The sequence below is a fragment of the Carcharodon carcharias genome, chromosome 12 (assembly GCF_017639515.1).
Source record: "Carcharodon carcharias isolate sCarCar2 chromosome 12, sCarCar2.pri, whole genome shotgun sequence".
Classification (NCBI taxonomy): domain Eukaryota; kingdom Metazoa; phylum Chordata; class Chondrichthyes; order Lamniformes; family Lamnidae; genus Carcharodon; species Carcharodon carcharias.
The window spans coordinates 138,470,970-138,495,019 of NC_054478.1; the positions used below are offsets into that span (position 1 = coordinate 138,470,970).

At 44.2% G+C, this 24,050-nt stretch overlaps 1 protein-coding gene across 5 annotated transcripts in view; it reads left to right on the plus strand.

Moving 5' to 3' along the window:
- The window catches only part of agap1 (ArfGAP with GTPase domain, ankyrin repeat and PH domain 1), a 689,020-nt gene extending 669,268 nt beyond the window's left edge, over positions 1–19,752 (plus strand). For all 5 annotated transcript variants that reach the window (XM_041200794.1, XM_041200795.1, XM_041200790.1 and 2 more), the window contains 2 exons: positions 10,315–10,570; positions 15,523–19,752. In XM_041200794.1, coding sequence (XP_041056728.1) covers positions 10,315–10,570; positions 15,523–15,747 — 481 coding nt within the window. In that variant the 3' untranslated portion in view covers positions 15,748–19,752. The remainder of the gene's footprint in view (positions 1–10,314; positions 10,571–15,522) is intronic.
- The last annotated feature ends 4,298 nt before the right edge of the window (positions 19,753–24,050 follow it).

A 24,050-nucleotide genomic window follows, 5' to 3' on the forward strand; every position in this document is an offset into this window, starting at 1 on the left:
AATCACGGGGACTCAATTTGCACCGGACTTAATTTGTACCTGAGATTCCTCAATCTTTGCGCAGGTTTGGCTGCTTTTGAGCTAATGGTGGTGGAAATGCCACTGCAACCTGGCTGAAATTTAGGCCACTGAACTGCAGAGCATGATGTCAAAAATAAAAATCTTGAAATCCAATTTGATAGATTATTCAGTTGTTGTATGTAGAACAGCACCTTTCACAACATTTGGACAACCTTAACTCCTTCACTGCAGTGGAGTTGGCTTTTGCGCTCAGGCCTCTGGAGTGAGACATGAACACACAAATTCAGAGAACATATGAATTAGGAGCCGGAGTAGACCATTCTGTCCCCCTGAGCCTGCTCCGCCATTCAGTAAGATCATGGCTGATCTGATTGTGGCCTCAACTCTACATTCCCACCCCCAAAAAACCTTGACTGCCTTGTTAGTCAAGAATCTCCCTACCTCTGCCTTAAAAATATTCAATGACCCTGTCTCCATCGCTCTCCGTTTCAAATTAAGGGGTCTCCCATTTGAGACAGTGTCCCTTCGTGCTAGTCTCTCCCACAAGGGGATGCACCCACCCTGTAAAGTCCCCTCATGAGATTGCTGCCAACTGAGCCATGGCTGACACATAATTTCATAGCATCATAGAATTGGGCACAGAAGGAGGCCATTCAGTCTGTCATGTCTATGCCAGCCCTCTGCAAGAGCAACTCACCTAGTCCTGTACTCCCAGCCTGTTCCTGTTGCCCTGCAATTTTTTTTCTCTTCAGGTAATTATCCACTTTTCTTTTGAAGGCCTCGATTGAATCTGTCCCAACCAACCTCTCAGGCAGTGCAGTCCAAATCCTGACCACTTGCTGCGTTTAACTTTAAGTTTCTCCTCATGTCAGGGGAGACATGACAACATAGTGGTAATGTCCATGGATTAGTAATCCAGAGGCCCAGGCTGATGCTCTGGAGACACAGGTTCAAATCTCACCATGGCAGCTGGTGAAATTTAAATTCAATTAGTAAAATCTGGACCATGAAACTATCATCATTTATTGTAAAAACCCAACTGGTTCACTAATATCCTTTAGGGAAGGAAATCTGTCATCCTTACCCAGTCTGGCCTACACATAACTCCGGACACAGAGTAATGTGGTTGACTCTTAACTGCCCTCTGAAATGGCCTAGCAAGCTACTCAATTCAAGGGCAATTATAAGGGTGGGCAACAGACGCTGGCCTTGGCAGCGATGCCCACATCCCATGAAAGAATGAAGAAAAAAGAACGTCGCCATTGCTTCTTTTGCCCATCGCCCACAGATTCTCCCTATCTACTCTGTTCAGACCTCTCATAACTTTGAACACCTCTAACAAATCTCCTCTTAATCTTCTCCATTTAAATCCAACTATTTAAATAAATCTGAAATAAAAACAATCAGTAATGTGACCATAAAACTACAAGGTAGTCATATAAAAAGCCATATAGCTGACTAATGTCCTTTGATGAAAGAAAGCTGCCTTCCTTACCTGGTATGGCCGATATGTGACTCCAGACCCATTGTTAACTAGCCTCAGAAATGGCCAAGCAAGCCACTCAGTTATATTGAAGAAGGCAGCTCACCACCACCTTCTCATGGGCAATTAGGAAGGGGCGTTAAATGCTGGCCCTACCAGCAATGCCCCCATCCTGTGAATTAATTTTTTAAAAAGTTAATTAAGGAGAATTTATTTTACTCGTGGAGCAGTGAAAATATGGAACTGGCTATCACAGGATGTAGTTGAGTTGAATAGGATGGATGCATTTAAGGGGAAGCTAGGTAAGTACATGAGGGAGAAGGGAATAGAAGGAGATGCTGATAGGAGGAGATGAAGTAAGGTTGGAGGAGGCTTGTGTAGAGCATTAATGCAGTTGGGCCGAAGGGCTTGTTTCTGTGCTGTAAATTCTGCATAACTCACTATGAGAAATGGTTACTATAGGACAAGAACTTGTCATGGCATCAGCTACAACTATAGCCAATATTTTATCAGTTGCATTCCAGGGGAAAAAGCTTTAAGTAGCAAACCATCCATGCCTTCTGAAGTTGGACCGCTAGTTTGCACTCAGTTTGTGTTGATTACGTTACATATACCAGAATAACCTTTCCAGCTTCTAGCAGCTAGGGATTGTTGGATCGTGTGGGCTGCAATTATTCTCCATTTTAAAGTGATAAACATAAGCCAGCAGCTGGACTCCTCCAATCCCATTGGGCAAGTCTTGAATGCATTGCCCAAAAAGGTAGTGGAAGTGAATTCAGCAGTAACTTCCAAAACAGAGTTGGATATATACTTGAAAAGGAACATTTTGCAGGACTGTGGGGAAGGAGCAGTGGGATGAGGTGGTGGGATTAATGGGATAGCTCTTTCAAAGAGCTAGCACAGGCACAATGGGCCAAATGGACACCTTCTGTGCTGTATCCTGCTCTGATTCGAGATGAGGGCCTCTTGGGGAACTTCTGGGAAAGGATCAAATCAGCTGGACTCTTCTCACTGTCTCACCAGCCCCCTGAATCATTCACCTCACTCTCCATTGATCAACAGCAATTCACTCTGGGAACAAACAGCTGCTTCATGGGTTCAGAGGCTTCTTACTGTCGGTTACTGGTTGTCTTTTTAAAGTGGAGGACAGGGGCAATTCAGGCTGCCCGCTCTACTGACGGCCCAAAGCCATTCCATCTTCCAATCAGCCGGGTACAGAAATTTTTAATGTAATAAATGCCGTTTGAGTGATGCAAACAAAGGACAGTAGAACTTCTCGACTTTATATTAACCTCATAAAGAAACTTCTTTACCCAAACAGTGGTAAAAATTTGGAACCAACCAGAAGTAGGAGTTGAGGTCATTAATCCTTGGAATTCTCTCCCTCAGCGAGCATTGGATGCTGGGTGGTTCAATATATTCAAGGCTGAGTTAGACAGATTTTTGATGGGCAAGGGAGTCGAGACTTATGAGGGAAAGGCAGGAAAGTGGAGTTAAAGCCACAATCAGATCAGCCATGACCTTACTAAATGGAGGGGGGGGTGCGAATGACCCACTCCTGCTCCTAATTCTTATGTTTAAATTCTAAGTAATAGCACAGATAGATTTGAGGGGTAACTACATAAGTACATGAGGGAGAAAGGAATAGGAGGATATACTGGTAGGATGATCGGAGGAATTTGCGGAGCATAAACTCCAGCATGGGTGTATTAGGCCGAATGGCCTGTTTACATGCTGTAACACTCTGTAATTCTATGTAATATATAATCTGCTCAGGCTGTTGGTAACTATGGCTGGGTGGACTCACTACCGAGAGGGATTAAACCTGGATCGTTCCTTGCTTTTGTTGCTCTGTACCACATTAGCTATTTACAGGCAGAACTCCTTGAGACAGGCTTCATTATATCATTGGTGCTTTTTTTAAATTTCGAAGGAAAACTTCTTCCCAGTTAAGGAGCGGAATTGGGGCTCTGTGTAATATTTGGATAACAGCAGCTTAATCTGCCAGGTGCATTGAACACCAGACCATGAATCAACAGTCTTTGGTGACAGGTCACAAAGGCAGTTTGATAAGTCATCAACAATAGATGCTTATTTAGCCCAGCTTCCCACTCTCCTTTTTGGTGCCAGATTGACTATATCTCCACAAGCGAACACTTTGTACTCAATTCTTGACAATCAAGGGCATCAACTTGGTGTTGACCCATTGCCCTTTTGGAAAAAAATACTTGACATTTTCTTCCCAGCTGAATTTAATACACAGTCTGGATTTTCCAAAGTTAACTTTTCCATAAACACCTGCACAATTTTTTTTTCAGCCAATTATGTTTTATCCCACGCTGCATGACAGGCTGAGTATTTCCAGCATTTACTGTTTCTACTTTGCTCTTCATTTCTGTAAATTGTGTTCAAGCGAAGGCTGTTTTTTCAGCTACAGATTATTATCATAATTGCTCATTAAGACTTGGCCAGGTTGAGATGTTAGGGCAGTTTTGGAGGATATTGTGGTGTGCTGAATCAGTCTGCAGGAAAAGTATGTACAGCCAGCCTCAAATTTCTCTCAGCTAATTCTATTTCAAAACTCTACATCGATAGCCAAAAGTCTTCAACACTTTCTATCAGTGTATTATGCCATGTTTGTGACCAGCCACAGATTGTCTATTTGAAGACTGGAAATTTGCAGGGAGAAAACCAAAAGATATGCATCATTTGCTCTCCTTCCCTTCCAATCTTCAGATGGACAATCTTCGCTAGCCGTCTTCCAATCCCTTACTTCAATGTAAACTCACTCTGTACTGAGTGACCAACACTCACTATCTCAGTACTAACTGACCAACACTCACTCTGTCTCTATACTGACTGATCAACACTCACTCTGTCTCTGTCTCTCTCCCCTTCCCTCTGTGCTAACTGGCTGGCCAAGACTCCCTATGTCTCTAGACTGACTGACAGATTCTCCCTGTACTGACTTCCTCTCTACAAACCTAAACTAGCAGGAACAAGATAATCCCTGCGTCCTGCCACACTGGAGTAAAAGGACATTACTGTTACAGTAGGATTTTTTTTATTCATTCATGGGATGTGGGCATCACTGGCTAGCCCAGTATTTATTGCCCTTGAGTAGGTGGAGGTGAGCCGCCTTCTTGAACCACTGTAGTCCATGCGGTATAGGTACAGCCACAGTGCCAGTAGGGAAGGAGTTCCAGAATTTTGACCCAGTGACAGTGAAGGAACGGTGATAGATTTCCAAGTCAGGATGGTGTGTGGCTTGGAGGGGAACTTCCAGGTGGTGGTGTTCCCATGCATCTGCTGCCCTTGTCTTTCTAGGTGGTAGTGGTTGTGGGCTTGGAAGGTGCTGTTGAAGGAGCCTTGGTGAGTTGCTGCAGTGCATCTTGTAGATGGTACACACTGCTGCCACTGTGTCAGTGGTGGAGGGAGTGAATGTTGAAGGTGGTGGATGGGCTATCAATCAAGTGGATTGCTTTGTCTTGGATGGTGTCAAGTTTCTTGAGTGTTGTGGGATCTGCACTCATCTAGGCAAGTGGAGATTATTCCATCACACTCCTGACTTGTGCCTTGTACATTGTGGACAGGCTCTTTTGATGTTTCTGAAATTTGCTTCACTAGCTCTTCACAGTAACATTAAGAAATACCTCCCCCATCTCTCAACAGAAGAATGACAGATGTAAAAGATTTTCTAAAAGGGAAATCATGTTTAACTAACTTGCTGGAGTTTTTTGAATAGGTAAGAGAAAGGTCAGTGAGGGTAATGCTGTACACGTGGTGTACATGGACTTTGAAAAGATATTTGACACAGTGCCCCACAACCAACTTGTGAGAAAAGTTATTGCTCGTGGAATAAAAGGGACAGTAGAAACGTGGTTACAAAATTGGCTGAAAAATAGGAAGCAGAGAATAATGGTCAATGGATATTTTTCAGGCTGGAGGATGGTTTTGTAGTGGAGTTCCCCAGGGGTTGGTATTGGGACCCTTGCTTTCCTGATATAAATGATCTAGACCTTGGTGTGCAGAAGACAATTTCAAAGTTTGCGGATGATCCGAAGCTTGGGAGTGTTGTGAACTGCAAGAGGACAGCATGGAACTTCAAGAGGACATAGACAAATTGGTGGAGTGGACAGATAGGTGGCAGATGAAGTTCAATGGGGAGCAGTGAGGTGATGAATTTTGGTAGGAAGAACATGGACAGACAATATAAAATAAGGGGTGAAATTTTGAAGGAGGTGCAGGAGCAGAAAGACTTGGGTGTATAAGTGCATAGATCATTGAGGGTGGCAGGACAGGAGGAGAGAGCAGTTAATAAAACATATAGTATCCTGGGCTTTATTAATAGGGGCATAGAACACAAGAACAAGGAGGTTATGCTGAATTTATATAAGACACTCATTAGACCTCAGCTGGAATATTGTGTACAGTTCTGGGTGCCACATTATAGGAAGGATGTGAATACATTGGAGAGAGTGCAGAAGAGGCTTACAAGAATGGTTCCAGGGATGAGAAACTTCAGCTATGAGGATCGGTTGGAGAAGTTGGGATTGTTCTCCTTGGAGAGAAAAGGGCTGAGCGGAGATTTGATAGAGTTGTGCAAAATCATGAGGGGGCTGGGCAAAGTATATAGGGAGAAGCTGTTCCCAGTCGTAAAAGGATCAAGAATGAGAGGGCACAGAGTTAAAGTGATTTGCAAAAAAAAAGTGTGACGTGAGAAAAACCTTTTTCACACACGAGCAGTTTGAGTCTGGAATGTACTGACTAGGAATGTGGTGGAGGCAGGTTCAATGGAGGCATTCAAGAGGGCATTAGATGATTATTTGGATAGAAACAATATGCAAGATACAGGGGAAAGACAGGGAAATGGCAGTAGGTCATAATGCACATTTAAAGAGCCGGTGCAGACATGATGGTCCCAGTGGCCTTCTTCTGTGCCATTAAGATTTTGTGATTTGTGATTGTGTCATTGAGATAAGGAAATCTATTTTAGCAAAATGACAAAAAAGGACTTGCATTTATATAGTGCCTTTCATGAGAACAGGACATTCTAAAGCACTTTTGTAGCCAATCATGTGCTCTTGAAGTGTATTTGCTGTAGGAAATTAGCTGTCAGCCATGCTCAGTTGGTAGCACTCTCACCACTGACTCAGATGGTTATGAGTTTGAGTGCCACTTCAGAGACTTCAGCACAAAATCTAGGCACACACTCCCAAAGCAGTATTGAGGGAGTGCTGCACTGCCGGAGGTGCTGTCTTTCAAACGAGATTTGGACTGAGGCCACATCTGCCCTCACAGGTCAATATAAAAGATCCTACGGCAACGTTTCAAAGAAGCTCAGCAAAGTTCTCCTCAATGTCCTGGCAATATTTATACCCTAACCAACATCAGTAAAACTGGGAAAAGACTGAACAAACCTGGGGCTCTCTTCTTCAGATAAGAGACAACTGCATGCTTACCTAACAGAGGTCTATAATGTTACAAAGAGGTTCAAATTATGAAGGCTTAGACATAGAGAACTTGTGGGAGAATCCAAAATTAGAGGTTTTAGTAAAAGATACAAACCAATAAGCCTAATGGGGAATTCTTTACTCAAAGTAGCTTCTGTACTCAGAGCGGTGAGAATGTGGAACTTGCTGCCACATGGAGTAGTTGAGGCAATTGGCGTAGATGCATTTAGGGGGAAGCTAAATAAGTTCATGAGAGAGAATGAAATAGGAGGACAGGCTAATAAACTGAGATGAAGTATGGTGGGAGGAGACTCGTGAAGAGCATCAACACTGGCATGGACCAGCTGGGCCGAATAGCTTGTGTCTGTGCTTTAAGTTCTATGTAGTTATCTAATTGCACTTTAAACATGAGGGGTTAAACACCAGGGTGACACTTTCACACCGTGCCAAAAACAGAAGCAGTATATATGTAAAAAAGTTTTATGTTCCTGCTTCCTATTGCAAAGGGACACTGATTTGACCCGTAGTTTCAGGAGTCACTGCATTACATTGTCCTTGTTACGTGGAGCCAGGGGTAGAGCAAGACTAAAGGAGTTGTTAAACTGAGGCTCCAGGTGAACCTGAGGTCACTGAAGTGTCATTCCAACCCACCAGGAAATGATGCGCAACTAATCCAGTTAATCTATTTACCTTTGCATTTTAATTCAGATTAGAGTGAACACAACACTGGATTACAGATAAGAGTGTAAACAGGCCCTTAGATGCTCACAGTACAAATCCTGTTTTACCTTTCCACTCGAGAACAAATGGAATGTAGCAGTTAGGGTCACCGCAAAGTCAGTTTCCATCCCTTCCAAACCCAAAGCAAACCTCCCTGGATTCTATAGGAAAACTTAGAACATCACCCTCTTTAATTTTCAGTCCCCTATTAACATCCCCCAAGGCGCATAGAGATCATTTAATTTCTGTGCTTCTGCCAAGAAGTCCCTGGAATGAAAAACAAAAACAGAATTACCTGGTAAAACTCAGCAGGTCTGGCAGCATCGGCGGAGAAGAAAAGAGTTGACGTTTCGAGTCCTCATGAACCTAGTTCTGTTGAGGGAGGTGTGCAATCTTTATCATCAGTGGCAATGGAACTGCATCCACAACTCACTTGGAATCTGCTAAAGCATTGATGACATTTCCCAGACTCAATACCACACCTGGGACCCTACCTAGCGTTTTAAAAAGGTTCAGCATAACTTGCATGCTACGTACTTTATGTCTTTATTTAGAAAGCCAAGGATGGTGTATACCTTTTTAACAGCATTCTCAACTAGTCCTGCCACCTGCAAAGACTTGTACACCCAGGTCTTTCTGCTCCTGCATCCTCCTTTCACATTGTCCCGTTCAGCTTCTATTGCCTCTCATCATTCTTCCTGTTAAAGTACTTCATAGACTTCTGCATTAAGTTTAATTTGCCATGTGTCTGCCCATTTCACCAGTCTTTGTCCTCCTGAAATCCACATTATTATCTTCAAAGTTTACTGTGGGCGGAATGGTCCCAGATTTGCACTAAGTGCGGTAGCAGGCGGGTAGAACGATGTTTTACCCACCGGCCGCAATGGCTAGTTTTCACGCCGTATCATCCCAAACACACCTCATTATTTATGTATTCCTGGGATACACGCCGTTTCCATGGTTGACAGACTCCGATTCACCTGCCACCCCATCATCTCGCCACTTCATCATGCCAGGCATCACTGAGCCGCACTCAGAGGTTCCAGCCCAGGACGGCAGTAAAGAAGATATGGCCCCGAAAGGCAAGAAGACTGCAGCCTTCGAGCACCCTTTGGACGCCATGGAGGCCCGCTGTGATGTCCTCTATCCCCACTCTGGCCACGTGAGAGTCAGCTACCTTACCACTCCGGCTTGGAAGGCGATGGCAGTGGTGGTCAGTGCCAATGCTGCACAGAAGAGGTTGGCCTTCCAATGCACTTAGAGGATAAATGATCTCATCCATGCATCCAGTGTGTGGCAATCATTCATCACTCTAAACTCTCACACTCAAGCCCTTCACACATTCACTGGCACCTCACGCATTGCCAGTTCAAGGGGACATCACCGCCCATTCTCTCACACAAATACCCTCACATATCCATCTGGCCTCATCTCCTCTGGAGACTGCCTCCTCAGCCCTCACCATCTTGAGGCCACTAGCACAGATCAACAAGTGCCCCCAAGCACACCCTGGGATACCCTCCTTCCCCAGTACACTTCCTTTGCCTGAGGCCACTTCTCCCCCTTTGCCGAGCAAGCCCTAGCCCTGCAGCCATTGAAAAGCCACCCACGTATGGCTGGCCTGATAGGTAGAGGCCTGCTGTGAGTCCCCCTGAAAGTGATGTCATGCTGCCTGTGAAGCCCTGACACTGATTGGCATGTTTTCCTGCCGACGTGGGCGGACAATCCAGTGGTTGGGGGGGTGGGACAGTTCCGGCAGTCAGCCCTAATAATTATACAAAGATGTAATACAATGAGGTTCCCCACATCCAATGGCGGGATATACAGCCCGCCATTGGTGGGCTGAACGGACGATCGCAAATTGGTTTCACGCTGTGGTGAAACCAATTGCGCCATATTGTCTGCTCACGCCACTGAACACGCCTGACACTGGCTGGCATGGAAAATCCTGGCCTACATGTCTGAGTCTTGTATTTTCTGTAATAATGGGCATGAACCCCTTTCTGCCAAGGAGCTGTGCCATCTTGAGTTTGGTTAGCCCAAGCCAGTTGGAACCATGCATTCATACAGACACAAAATAAATAGATGAATGGATGATATTTACTAAAGAATTGCTCGTCCAATTCATAATTGTATTAACAATATGTTAATTATAAAGTGAAAATCAACAATGTTGAACTGGCATTGGGTGTTAACCTTGTCTAAATCCTTTACATCTTTCCAATGTTTAAATTAATCCATTTTTGTGATATGATTATTGCTTTTATTGCCCATCACTAGTTGCCAGTGAGAAGGTGGTGGTGGGTCATCTGGTGGGTAGTGAAGGTGCCCCCAAAGCAAGTTCCTGGATTTTGACCCAGAGACAGTGAAGGAACGGTGACATATTTCAAAGTTGGGTTGGTGTGTGACCTGGAGGGGACCTTGCAGGTAGTGGTGTTCCCATGCGCCTGCTGCCCTTGTCCTTCTAGGTGGTAGAGGTCACAGGTTTGGGAGATGCAGTTGAAGGAACTTAGGTGAATTTCACCTTGTAGGTAGTGCATGCAGCAGCCACATTGATGGATATGCAGTTAAAATATAGATAGTGTAAATATACTGGATAAAACTTCTAAAGCTTGATTTTTTTTCTGTATCTTACAGGGAAGAGAAGGAGCGTTGGATCCGTGCTAAGTATGAACAGAAACTGTTCCTGATCCCACCGCCGTGCTCAGACATTCCCTTGGGACAACAGCTGCTACGTTCTACAGCTGAGGAGAACTTGCGGGCTGTCATCCTGCTCCTAGCCCACGGCTCCAAGGATGAAGTAAATGAGACTTACGGAGAGGGAGACGGACGCACATCCCTGCACTTGGCCTGTAGGAAAGGGAACGTCGTCCTCACCCAGCTTCTGATCTGGGTAGGTGAATGTGACAATTTCAAAAGAAAAGGCAGGCTTGCATTTCTGCAGCACCTTTCACAACCTCGGGACGTCCCAAAGCAATTTACAGCCAATGAAATACTTTTCAAATGTAGCCACTGTTGTAGTGGAGGGTGCACAGCAAGGCCTTACAGACAGCAATAAATAACCAGATAATCTGTCTTTGTGGTGTTGGTTAAGGGATTACTATTGGCCAGGACACTGGGGAGAACTCCCCTGTTCTTCTTTGAATAAAACCCACCTGAGAGGGCAGACGGGTTTTAAAATCCTGTCTGAAAGACATCCAACATTGCAGCATTCCATTGCTACTGGATTGGAGTGTGACTTGAGCCCATGACCTTCTGACTCTTAGACGAGAGTGCTTACCCACTGAGCCATGGCTGACACCTGTGGGAATATTGCATGCTTTTCCTTCCATTGTGCTCCCTGTTTTATTACTGTTGATCCACATAGGGGTCCAGTTCCATCTACTTGGAATGCTGGAGACAGAACGACTCCTGCCTTCACCTGACACCCAGTTTCCATTCGGCAGTGGAGCCAGTGAATAGTAATCAGCTGAACGCCAGCAGGCGTTTCCCCACCTAACTAACAACAACTGCAACTTGCAATTATATAGCACTTGGTAAAATATCCCAAAGGGCTTCACTGGACCCCTTACGAAACAAAGTTCAACACTGAGCCACATAAGGAGATATTACAGCAGGGTACCAAATGCGTGGCAGGATTTAAGGAGCTTTTGAAAGGAGGAGAGGCAGAGAGTTTTAGAAGAAAGATGGCTGAAGAAAGTCAGGCGTGCACAAGGAAGCCAAATGTTGAAGGAGTGCAGGGATCTCAGGGCGTTGCAGGGCTGGAAGAGGTTACAGAGATAGGGAGAGGCAAGTCTATGGAGGGATTTGAACACAAGGATGGGAACTTTACTGACACTAGTTGTCATGCCCTCATCAACTGAAGCCGTGGAGTGAGAATTTAAGAAATCGGAGCAGGAGTAGATCATGTGTCTCCTTGAGGCTGCTGCACCATTCAGTGCGATCACGGTTGAACTGCTGCCTCAACACTTTCCCTTGATTCCCTGAGAGACCAAAATTCTGCCTATCTCAGCCTTGAATGTAACCCTTTGGGGTAGGGAATTCCAAAGATTCACAACCATCTGAGTGAAGAAGATTCTACTTATCTCAGCCTTAAATGATCATTAACGTGAGACTGTGATCCCATGTTCCAGATGTCCCAGACAGAGGAAATGTCCTCTCAGTATCTACCCTAGCAATCCGCATCATAATCTTGTGTTTCAATGATACCAGCTCTCATTCTTCTAAATTCCAGAGGATATAGGCCCTATTTACTCAGCCTCATAATCACAGGGCAACCCTCTCATGCCAGGAAACAATATATGCTGTACTGCCTCCAATGCAACTATATCCTTCATTAGATATAGAGACTACAACTGTGCACATTATTCCAAGTGTGGTTTCACCAAAGCCATATACAATTATAGCAAGTCTGCTTGAGCCTTGTACTCCCTTCCCCTTGCAATAATCCATTTGCATTTTAAACTGCTTGCTGTAATCAGCATGCTAACTCTCTGTGAGCACAAGCCTGAACCAGAGCCTGAGATCTATTTATACAGCACAGAACCATGCTGAGGAAGGGGGAGGTACTGGGAACATTTATTTACCCACAGCCTCCTCAGATCCCCTGTTCATCGTTGTCTATGAGGAATGGCGCATTTAGTTGAGGAGTGGCGCATTTAGTTGAAGAGTGGCGCTTCGAGAAGAAAAGTCATTGTTTAAGAGCAGCAGTTTGACATGGTACACCATGTTGTGGGACTGCAGCAGCTGGAGTCACCCTGCGATTCTCTCTTGCCCAGCCTTTGCTGTATAATTGGGATGTGCGACTTAACCAGGTTATGTCTTGGGGTTCTCCCTATCCACAGCACTGCCTGAGAAATGAAACGGGAGCATTTTGTACTTAGTGACTGATGGTTTGTTCCACCCTTATTGGCCAGTTATACACTTTATAATAAGTAGTGATTTTGACATCACGTCAACACGGTCCAGGTATCAGGTTTTCAATTTTCCAGGAATTAAAAACTTAACCCCCAGGAATGCGCTAAGAGCAATTTGGGAGGAAAAGTATAGGGGCATTAAAACACAGCTGTGCTTTAAATTTATATTGAACACCTTTGTGTATTGGTTATAAGGATTAGGTGCACAAGTAGGCCATTCAGCTCTTGGCGCCTGCTGTGCCATTCAATATGCCCGTGGCTTATGAAGCCATCAGGCATTGCATATGAGGCTGTTGGACTGATGGGAAAGGAGTGTCTTTTTATTTCTTCATTGGCAAAGAGTATGAATGAGTCTGGGGGCAATTGGAGGTAAAGGTCATGTGATGACATTTCTAGAAATGCATTGAATCAGAGTTGGCGCTCAGGTGAGAAGTAAAATCAAGCCAATAGTATGAATCAACTTCCCTCTCCTAGCTAGCACCTCAGTGATGATGGGGACCAATAGCTTGTGTAATTTTTAAAAAATTATTTCATGGGAAGTGAGCATCACTGGCAAGGCCAGCATTTGTTGCCCCTCCCTGGTTGCCCTTGAACTGAGTGGCTTGCTAGGCCATTTCAGAGGGCAGTTAAGAGTCACATTTAGGCCATCAAATGGAGCAATTGAAATACGTTTGGAGAGGAGTAGTGTTTTCTTCAGTAGATTCATTCCTGTCTTCTGTCAGTACATTGCTACTCCAATGAGGAATGAAGCACTATTTGACCTGGCTTTTTGGTGATGAGGTGGAGCAAGTTTGTGATGTAAGTGTTTGAGAAGCAGTGGTTCAATGGCAGAACAGAAAAGAAAAAAGTCAAGAGCAAGGGTGCTTCACTGCAAACAACAAATTGTAGTGAGATAGAAAGGACGGTGCCTAGATTAAATAGAAGAAAAAATTAAACAAATAGACAACTGCAGAATAATAATCCTATATTACATCAATAACTATACTTATACAGTACTTCTTTGGCTGTTAAGTGCTTTGGACTATTCTGAGTTGCAAAGTGCACTGTAGAATTGCAAGATTCTCAATAGTAAGAATTATTTAAATTGGAGATGGATAGAGTACTAATTAAGTAAAATCCACCAAGAGTAAAAGTGAGTGTAATGAAAGGTAGTGGTTCAATGGAGAGATTGGATCAAACTTGCTGCTTACAGATAGGCCAGGATTTTTCCTATGGCGGGCAGGCTGGGCGAGAGCAGGTGTGGAGCCGATCATCGTCGGTGATCGGCTGCGCGCTGCCATTTTACACAGGCGGGCCAATGAAGGACCGCCCAGCATAATATGCAGCCAGTAGTACTCAGCGCTACCTGCGCGGGCGGGAGGAGGAGGGAGAGTCAGGACCAGCACTCCTTCGCACGTGCGAAGGCACGGAGCTCCCTCAGGGAGATTGAATGGATGTTAAAAGGATTGAATAAATTATTTTTAAAATTATTTAAACATGCCCTTTCATGTGACTGTGCACATGAGTTGGGACGTGTTTTTAAATTTATGAAAATGTATTTATTTATTTATTTAATAAAGGCTTCAGGAAACCTCATCCCACCCGTGGATGAGGTTTCCTGAAAAACGCAAAGGCCGCTTGGGCTCTCCGCCTGCCCGCCAACCTTAAGGCTGGACGGCCAGCATTCTCAATTGGCTCAATTGATTCCTTAATGGCCTTAATAGGCCACTTACATTTCGGCAGGCGTGCAGCCAACTCTGGCGTGCGCCCGCCGAACGAAATATCGCGATGGCGCACGATGATGTCAGGACGCATGCCCGACATCATCATGTGTCATTTTACACATCGGCATGTCGAGCCCGCCACCGCACACCGACTGGAAAATTCTGCCCTTAATGTCTTTAGTGTTTACAGGGCAGAATGAAAAGAAAGGAAAGCCAGGACGAGAGTCCTTACAATCCAAAATGCAGAGTCTGAAAGGATGGCGGAAGCACATTCAATAGTAAATTTCCAAATGGAATTGGTTAAATACTTGAAGGTGAAACAGGTTGGAGGGTTATAGCGAAAGAGGGGATTGGGACTAATTGAATAGCTCTTTCATAGAGGCTTGATGGGCTGAATGGCCTCCTATGGTGCTTGATTGGATGATTCTAGAAGAGCGGATTAGAAAAAAATATTAAAGGGCAATAATTAAGCTTCCTTTAGCATATTTGCAGCAAGAGAATAGTAAAGATGGAATAAGGATAATTAAAAGTCAAAGGATTGAAGGTTGTAGTAGAGAGCAAGGAAATGGCTAAAATGCTAAGTACTTTGTTTCAATTACCACAGAGAAGGTGGAGTTTGAAGTTCAACATCAGAGCTGGGTGTGGAGCATCTAATGGAAGAGAGATAACACGAAAGACTTTACTCAAACTTAAGGTAGACCAATCACTGGGAGCTTACAGCTTCATTGGAAAAGTTAAAGAGGTAGCAGAGGCTATGACTAACTTTCCAAACTCCTTTGGAAAAGAAAGAAATTTGGAAAAGAAAAATGTCAGGACTAACGTTCCCTGAAGGCCCAGCCCAACAACGTAGACATGTGGGATTTTCAGCTTCCAGTTAAGAACCAAATTACAACGGACCCAATCTAAATCTAATTCAGAGCATAGCCTTAAAATTAGAACTAGACCATTCTGGGGTGATGTTCAGAGGAACTTCTTTGTACAAAGGGTAGTGAGATCTGGAAATCCCCCATGGAAACTTGTTGAGGCTGGGGGTGAAACGGAAAATTTCAAAACTGAGCTTGATAGATTTTAGTTGGGTAAGGGTATTAAGGATTATGAAACCAAGGTGGGTAAACAGACTTGAGATGCAGATCAGCCCCAAATCTAACTGAATGGCAAAACAGGCTCGAAAGGCCGAATGGCCCCCTGCTGTCACTATGTTCTAACTTTTGTCATTGATCTTGCAGTATGGAGTTGACATCCTGGCGCGCGATGCCCACGGGAACACTGCACTGGCCTACGCCAGGCAAGCCATGAGTCAGGAGTGCAGCGACATCCTGCTGCAGTACGGGTGCCCCGAGGAGCACTTCATCCTGGTGGCAACTCCCAACCTGTCCCGCAAGAGTGGCAATCGCAACAACAACAATAACAACGGCGGAAGGATGGACACCAAACTGCCCACTGTCATTTGAGGAGGAGCACATCAGACTTTTGTGTTTAAAGAGCAGCACTGAACATCTCCCTTTTACAGCCTCGTATCTGTGAAACCTCATTCCACTCCTGATTAAGTTCTCGAAGCAACGTAACGTCATGAAGAGCCGGAGGAACGGGGAAAAGAAGATGACCAGTCGCGGATCAGCTCATTGCTCAAATGAGCCGAGGCTCTGTGCCGTCAAAAAAAATTTAAAAGGATCAGGAATTGCCCTCCTGAAGAAGAACCCAGTAGTAGAGGGTGAAAGCTCTGAGCTTTACAATACTGGGCCAGCAGGGCAAACTTGTGAAAACGGACAAGGGAAATTGGAATTTTCAGGCATTGGCAATTAGCTGTCAGTACGTTTCACCTCTACCAAACAGGTTGATTCAGCTCTTCTGTGGAGGGCCCTTGCTGACATAAATCAGCCGAGAGCACAGAGTTTGTCAGGTTTGAAGCTCCAATGATGGTATGTGTCAAATCAGTTGTGGCTAATCTGTCCGGGGAGAATACTGGCTTCATTACACTTGTATAGTTCAGTTCTTCCAGCATTACCACTGTTTAATAGAACATGATTAGTCATAATAGAGAAAAGCATATTAGCTGAGGAGGTAGTTACATGGCACGGTTCAATGACTGCTTGGATGTGATTGCAATATTCTCACAAGAAGCACATTATCTCAGTCACGTTCTTTCCAGTCCTCGGAGCCCTCCTTCCTAAATTCACTGTCATAATTTAGTGTCTATTTAATATTTAGTCCTCTCCCTATTCAAAAGAAAGGAATGGGGTCCTTTCCCCCACCTCGCCCTCCCCTCCACACCATACCCCTCTCCCCAGATGCAATCTGTTTAGTGAACGCAGAGACTGCTAGTTGTTGTGGGCCGGGTGCTGTGTTGCAAACAGAAGTGTGCTCTGTGTATGATTAAAAAGCTGTAAGCAGTATGTAATGTGCTGGTTGAAGGAAAGAAAGGGAATTGATCAGTCTTAGCCTCATTTTTCAGTCACTAGCACACTGCCCCTCTGACCTGCGCTGTCAATGGCAGCATCATCCAAAATGGATGGGATGGTGCTTTTGTCCAAGGGAGCCTTTCCTGGAAGAATTCTCTTCCTGTTTGTAAGTATGATGTAAACTCTGACGCTATACTATTTAAATGTTGTACATAATTTGTTCATTCCATCCGGGATTTTGCCTTTGATTTTGCAGGGAGGGGAAAGGGGATTATTTGAAAACCCCGATGGGAGTTCTTTACTCCGGCCACAGTGAAATGGCTGATCTGATCTGTGAGTTGTTGGCAGTGTGTCATTCTGCTCCTTGTTTTGATGGTGTGATGGGGGTGGGGGGTGGCAGTGGGACCTGGAAATTGAGTTATTAGTCAGCGATGCACAATTTAAACTCCAGTCACTTTTACAATCCAGCATTGAGTCCAAATAAGATGTATTTTTCTAGTCCTTCCTTGTGCATCCCATGTGTTAGATCCCTGGCACTGACTTGTTTAACCAGAAGAATTTGATTACCGTTGACAGACCTAGACTTCCTTCTAAATGGTCATCAATATCACTACACTGTTTGAGAACAAGAAGTAGATTTTACACTTGTCCCTCCTGTATGATTTAAACGATGAATACTTCAGCTTGTCAGTTTTCAGTGTTTTGTGTAACTTTTTCAATTCCATGTTTCCTGGCCACTGTTGCAATACACCCACCTCCTTATCTTTTATCCACTCTCCAGCTCTCAAGTCACCGCCCCTCCATCCAGTTGATTTCTCTCTCTGCCCAAAAATGGACTGAAGGTGAATGGTTCCGTTGGCTAATCTTGACTGTCAAGTTGTCCTGGCCCTCAAACCTTTTAACATACGGAATCGAGTCTGACGATCTCAGAACACAATATTGGCACGTGGACACTCTGCTCTTGCCCACCCTCCACAGCCAGCTGCAGGCCTATTGCTTTGCGAAAAGTGGTGAGGGAAGATTGAGGAGAGAAATGCCCTTTAGCACTGCACCATTTTGCGTTTCCTTCTAACTGATGAAAATTATCGGAGAGGTGCAGGCACCGTAGATTCAATCAGAAATATTCTTGTCTTGTGTGTGTCTTTCCAATCTCCTCCATGCTAGGTTGGTATTTGTGAAGACCATGACATGTTAGTTGCAATAAGCAGCTTTATAAAATTGTGGTGTAGACTATTGATCATGGATTCTAGACAGAAAGGAAGAGGATCTATAGATCTCTGATACCACCTAACCACTGGTTTGAATCCTATGATCACAGTTTATTCAAACGTAGTTTGGCCAAGTTGAATTGAAGTTGCAGCGTGTTATCGGAGGATTGGTGTCAGCCGAGACGTCCTAACTAAAATCCCTGCCAGATTTCCGCAGGCGCGGGTACCTTTGTGCCTCATTGAATTACCCTCAAATCCTATAAACTAAACACAAACACGCACAATTCTGTATGGAAGAGTCACAGGATTCACCTGTAATCTGTTAACAGGGATGGGTGGCTTTCAACAGTCCAGCGTATCTGTGTATTTAGCAACCAGTTCGTCTCGGTGCCGAGTTGACAGTCTTGTATTAAAGATGACAGCTTTATTTGACTTGACAACTATAATACAACATACAAGGGAATTTGCTTTCCTGTAATTCACTCTTAAAAACATGTTGTAGGTGATGCATCAAAGATCAGATAGCATCTCACTCATCCTAAACCATTACCCTAACAATCCTCCAAATCCCAAATCATTACTCTGATACTACTCCAAATCCCAAATCATTACTCTGACACTACTCCAAATCCCAAATCATTACTCTGACACTACTCCAAATCCAGAATCATTACTCTGACACTACTCCAAATCCAGAATCATTACTCTAACACTACTCTAAATCCAGAATCATTACTCTGACACTACTCCAAATCCAGAATAATCACTCTGACACTACTCCAAATCCAGAATCATTACTCTTGACACTTCTCCTTGTCCCAAATCATTGCTCTACCACTCCTCCAATCCCAAATCATTGCTCTGACACTCCTCCAATCCCAAATCATTGCTCTGACACTCCTCCAATCTCAAATCATTGCTCCGACACTCCTCCAATCCCAAATCATTGCTCTGACACTCCTCCAATCTCGAATCATTGCTCTGACACTCCTCCAATCCCGAATCATTGTTCTGACACTCCTCCAATCACGAATCATTACTCTAGCACTCCTCCAATCCCGAATCATTGCTCTAATACTCCTCTACTCTGGGTCATTGCTTCAACAATCTCTTCAGGTTTTGCATCATGAATGTGACACAATTCGATGAACACTCCTTTGGGTCCTCCATCTCAAAATGACATTGGTGAAAAAAACTTTTGGCAAAAATTCACTGCCATGTATATACACAGTAAATATTTCTCAGTTACAGTTGGCAATCTGATCAGTTTAATAGTTTGTCGTCATCCAAACCTATTTGGATTGCTATTTTGGAATACTGATGTGTATATTCTCCACATTCCTGCTTTGTAATTCCTGTGTTTCTGGTTTGTTTAGGGAATACATCCCTAAAGAGTGCCAAGCCTAACTATAAACGTATTCCTAATCGTGCTTTATAAGCTGTGCCAGTCATTACTGTGCCTGGAATCAGTTTATCTGCTGTTACACTAACCTGGAATGTATCTGTAAAGAGCTGTTAGCTGGCAGTCATATCTCAGTGTAAATAGGTATAATATGGACACTATCAGAATGAATGGTTTCGGTTTTAATATTACCTCATTTGGCAGTTCATGTTTTGCAATGACTAGATGCTTTATTTATATGTTTGTAATAATAATGAAAGCTGTGTGACGTTGCCTGCATTTTGCCAGTGAAGTTTGTTAGATTGAGTTATGATTGACCATACCAGTATGTATTATGATTTTGTGGGTCAACTGTACAGTACTCTGTTAAAGACTGTAAAGTAATGTAAGGAGACTAAACTCTGTAATTGTAAAATGTCTCTTTTCAATAAAAAAAAGCTTCTTAATACATTGGTTACAGAGCATTTAGTTCCACACAGCATGGCAGTAGACATAGTTTACCTTTTCTCTCATAGAACACAAGTACTGTCCTGGCCAAAATTCATCCTTCAACCAACATCACTGAAGAGAGCCAGATTATCTAGTCGGTATCACATTGCTGTTCGTGGGAGCTTGCTGTGCGCAAGTTGGCTCCCACATTTCCTACATTACAACGATGACTACACTTCACAAAGTATTCCATTGGACGTAAAGCACTTTGGAGTGTCACAGCATTGTGAAAGGCGCTATATAAATGCAAGTCTTTCTGTATGCACATATATCACCCTGGGAAAAATAGAAGCAGAAACTCTCGGACATCAGGTAATAAGGTAGGTGAAGTACACACCCTGCCCAAGATTTTTAAGTGATGTATGAGTAACAAAAATTAAGATTTTGTGCTGTCAAAATGCAAGGTGATAATCTGCTTATTAAAAGTATATATAAAAGCCAACCTAATTAAAACTGCCTTTAATTAACATTATGACAATATAGTACAGTAAAATGACAGGAAGTATCTAAATAATAGCACAGCATTAGCATATTTGAATATGTCATTGTCCCCTCGCCTTTATCCAGATCTTGCAGCTCCAAGAACTAATCGGCCTACTCCCAGCCTGTCTGAGCATTGTCAGGAGTCAGTCAACATGACCTGTAAGTGGGCATAAACCCCAAACTCAGGCAGCAAACTCAATGAGTCCAGGAATGTGATGGCCAAGCACCATTCCCATAAATACTCTCGCAGGCCCACTACTTAGCCTGGGGAGGTGGGAGCAGGAAGCCGTAGGCGAAAGGCCACTTGCCAGGGGCTCAGTTAAGTGGTAAAGGGAGCCCTGCAGGCGATCAGGGGTGGGGAGATTGGGTCAAGGAAGGTCCAAAGTTCTTTGCAGAACGCTGCTGCTCCTCTTGGCCCATGAAGTGACCTTAAGTTATATACAAGTAGCTGCCCTAGACCCCTTCTGTTCCATGACCTGACTCCCCGACAGGGCAGAGGGGACCCCAGGTGGATGAAACTCACTTCGCCACCCACCTCCCCCCTCATCCCGCTCAGATTCCTGATTCCAATTCCAGAGCAACTAGTTCTGCGCAGGCCAGGAATCGCACCAGCCACCACTCTTCATCCTATGTGACTTATCAGTATATCCGACCTGTGAGATTTATGTCAACTCCTTCCAGGTAAGGATCATCTGAAAGACTGAACAGGTTGGGGCTCTTTCCTCCAGAAAAAGGGAAGGCTGAGGCGCGACCTAGCAGAGGTCACTAAAATTATGAAGGGGTTTGATAATGTAGACGTAGTCAAAATGTTTCTACTTGTCGGGAGGAGTCCAAAACTAGTAGTAATAAATATATGAAAAGCACCACTAAATTCAATAGAGTTCAGGAGGAACATCTTTATCCAGTGTAGTTAGAATGTGGAACTTGCTACCTTGTAGAGTAGCTGAGGCAAATGGGTGGGTTCAAAAGGAAGTTAGATAAGCACAAGAGGGAGAAAGGAATAGAAAGATATGTTGACAGGGTATATGAAGAGGGGTGAGAGGAGGCTTGTGTGGAGCATAAAATGCCTGCTCGCTTAAGCCAAGCAGCTTGTTTCTGTCCCGTATGTTCTTTGTAACTCTTATCTAAATATCACATGGCCATCATAAAACCAAGTTGAAAAGTCACACCATCCAAAAGATCTGGTGAAAAGTCATTGTACCAAAACGTGAACTCTTTCTCTCCATGGATGCTGCCTGACCTGCTGAGTTTTTCCAGCGTTTTTTTTTTCTTGTTCTTATTTCAGATTTCCAGCATCTGGTAGCATTTTGCTTTTCTACAAAATAGAGGACTGTTTGAGAAATGAGCAAGCTGGAAACACAATGCCACCTTTTAATTATCATTTGGTGGGGGGAGATATTGTGTATTTAACATGTATGATGAGTATAATGATATATGTTTAGAATAATTACTGTTCTCATTAGATATCAGCGTGCTATTGTTTACTTGATATATCCGGCCTAGGACACAATAGGAAGTATATGAAGAATGATGTGTCTAAAAGTTAGCAAAAATTTCCATGAAATCCATGGGGCTCTAATTATAACTCATTGGGTGATTCTTTTGCTAATCAGATTACTCTAAGGCCAAGAGCAGACATCAGAAAACACCCCCTCCCCCCAGATTCCTTATTATGGCACATCCCATTGGGAAATGTAACGGGGAAAAGAAATGATCATTCCCGAGGCGGCAGCGTGGGCTAGCCTCTAATCTGATTACCTGGCACATAAAAGAGATTGTCTTTTAATCTATCCCTACCCCAACCCCACTTGCAGCCACATACAACAGGACAACTATACCACGTCGTTTTTATCACTGCAGACTGTTTCTAGCCTTTGCACCAGCAAAATGCAACTAATTCACCTCGAGAAAGGAGCAGTGTCAGAATGCGTGAATATGCCACTCAAGAAAGACTTGCATATTTATATTAGCACCTTTCATGACCCCAGGATGTCCCAATCCACTTTACGGCCAATGAAGTATTTTGTCGATATGTTGTTATGCGGCCGCTAATTAATGCACAGCAAGATCCCACAAACAGCAATTATGATGATGACCAGATAATTCATTTTGTGGTGATGTTGCTCGAGGGTTAAATGATGTCCAGGACACCGGGGATAACTCTCCTACTCTCCAGCAAAATAGTGGCTTGGGATCTTTGGCCAGATGGGGGCCTAGGTTTTAGGCTGTGTTTGCTGCCAACACCTCACCGCGTGCGCAGTTTGAATGTGCGGCTGCCTTTTTATTGGGGGAAGTGTGCAGCAGGGCACATGCGCGGTGATCACTGGCCCAGGAATTGCTAATATTAAGAGTGCCGGCAGCAGAATCTCTCAGGGGGGTCCCACAGTTTTCTTTATCCCAGTTGATTTCCTTAACATTTCTCTTGCCTTTTTCCCCCTCACTCTTTGGGGAAGGCACTTTTCTTCCAATAAACCATCTTGTCATAACAGCGTATCTCAGTGGTGTGGAAGGGATGGTGTGTAATATAAACCTCTATTCCATCACCTGCCTGTCCTGTTGGTTCTTAAATGTGCTGTGCTGGGAGAAACAAGCCCCGGAGCTGCAACAGAGCCTGTGCTCCTACTGCCTGCTTGCCGTGGGGCTCAGAAACTGAGTGAATGGCTTCAGGGACCAGAAGCCTTCCCACCCTGAATCCCTGGAATCAGAAGCCTCCCCTGCAGGGAGCCACGCCCTGACTGCCCGCCTGCTGTGGGGCTCAGAAACTGAGTCAATGGCTTCGAGCCAGCACTGTCTCTCCAGCAAATGACGATATAGGATTCTGCACAGGCGCAGGCAGGTATCTGTCCGTGGATTTTCTGGTTGTTATCCCATTGCTGTGTGTGGGAGCTTGCTGTGCATAAATTAGCTGCTGCCTTTCCTGCATTACAACAGTGGCCACATATCGACAAAATACCTCATTGGCCGTAAAGTGCATTGGGACTTCCTGAGGTCATAAAAGATGCTAATATAAATCCATCTTGCACGGCCATCTTGCGTTGACAGAAGATATGGGTTTAATGTCTTATCCAAAAGACGGCACCTCTCACAATGCAGCACTCCCCAGTACTCACTTGGGATGTGTTTTGTGCCAGGATATCTATCAAAGTTCCCCCTCCTAATTGTGTTCCATTAACTCCTGTTAGATTGAGTTGACTATCACGCCTGTCTGAACTGCCCGCCCTCCCATGCAGTCAGACGGCTACTGATATTATCTATCTAGACTCACCCTTGAATGATAACCACTTGGGTGAAATACTTTCAAGCTCTAACCAGTTTTAAGTCAGTGTCTTCAAGAGAGGAGAAGAAAATGCAAGAACCCAGTCAAGATCAAGTCAGTCCGGTCAAAATACCTTGAGGGCCACCTTTTCCTCGACGGTATCCCCCCTCGATGTGCCTTACTAACAGCCTTACCATGGCAAGCATTCAATAATTCACCCTCTTTGTCACCAGCTATATTCTGGGTATTGCACAACAACAACTTGCATTTATATGGAACCTTTAACATAGTAAAGCACCCCAAGGTGGTGCACAGGAGCATAATCAGATAAACATTAACACCAAACCATACAAGGAGACAATTAGGACAGTTGGCCTAAAGTTGGGTCAATGAGGCTGTTTTTAAGGGCATCTTAAAGGAGGAGAAAGAAGTGGAGAGTCAGAGAGGTTCAGGGAGGGAATTCCAGAGTTTAAGTCCCAGACAGCTGAAGGCATGGCCACCAATGGTGGGGCAAAGG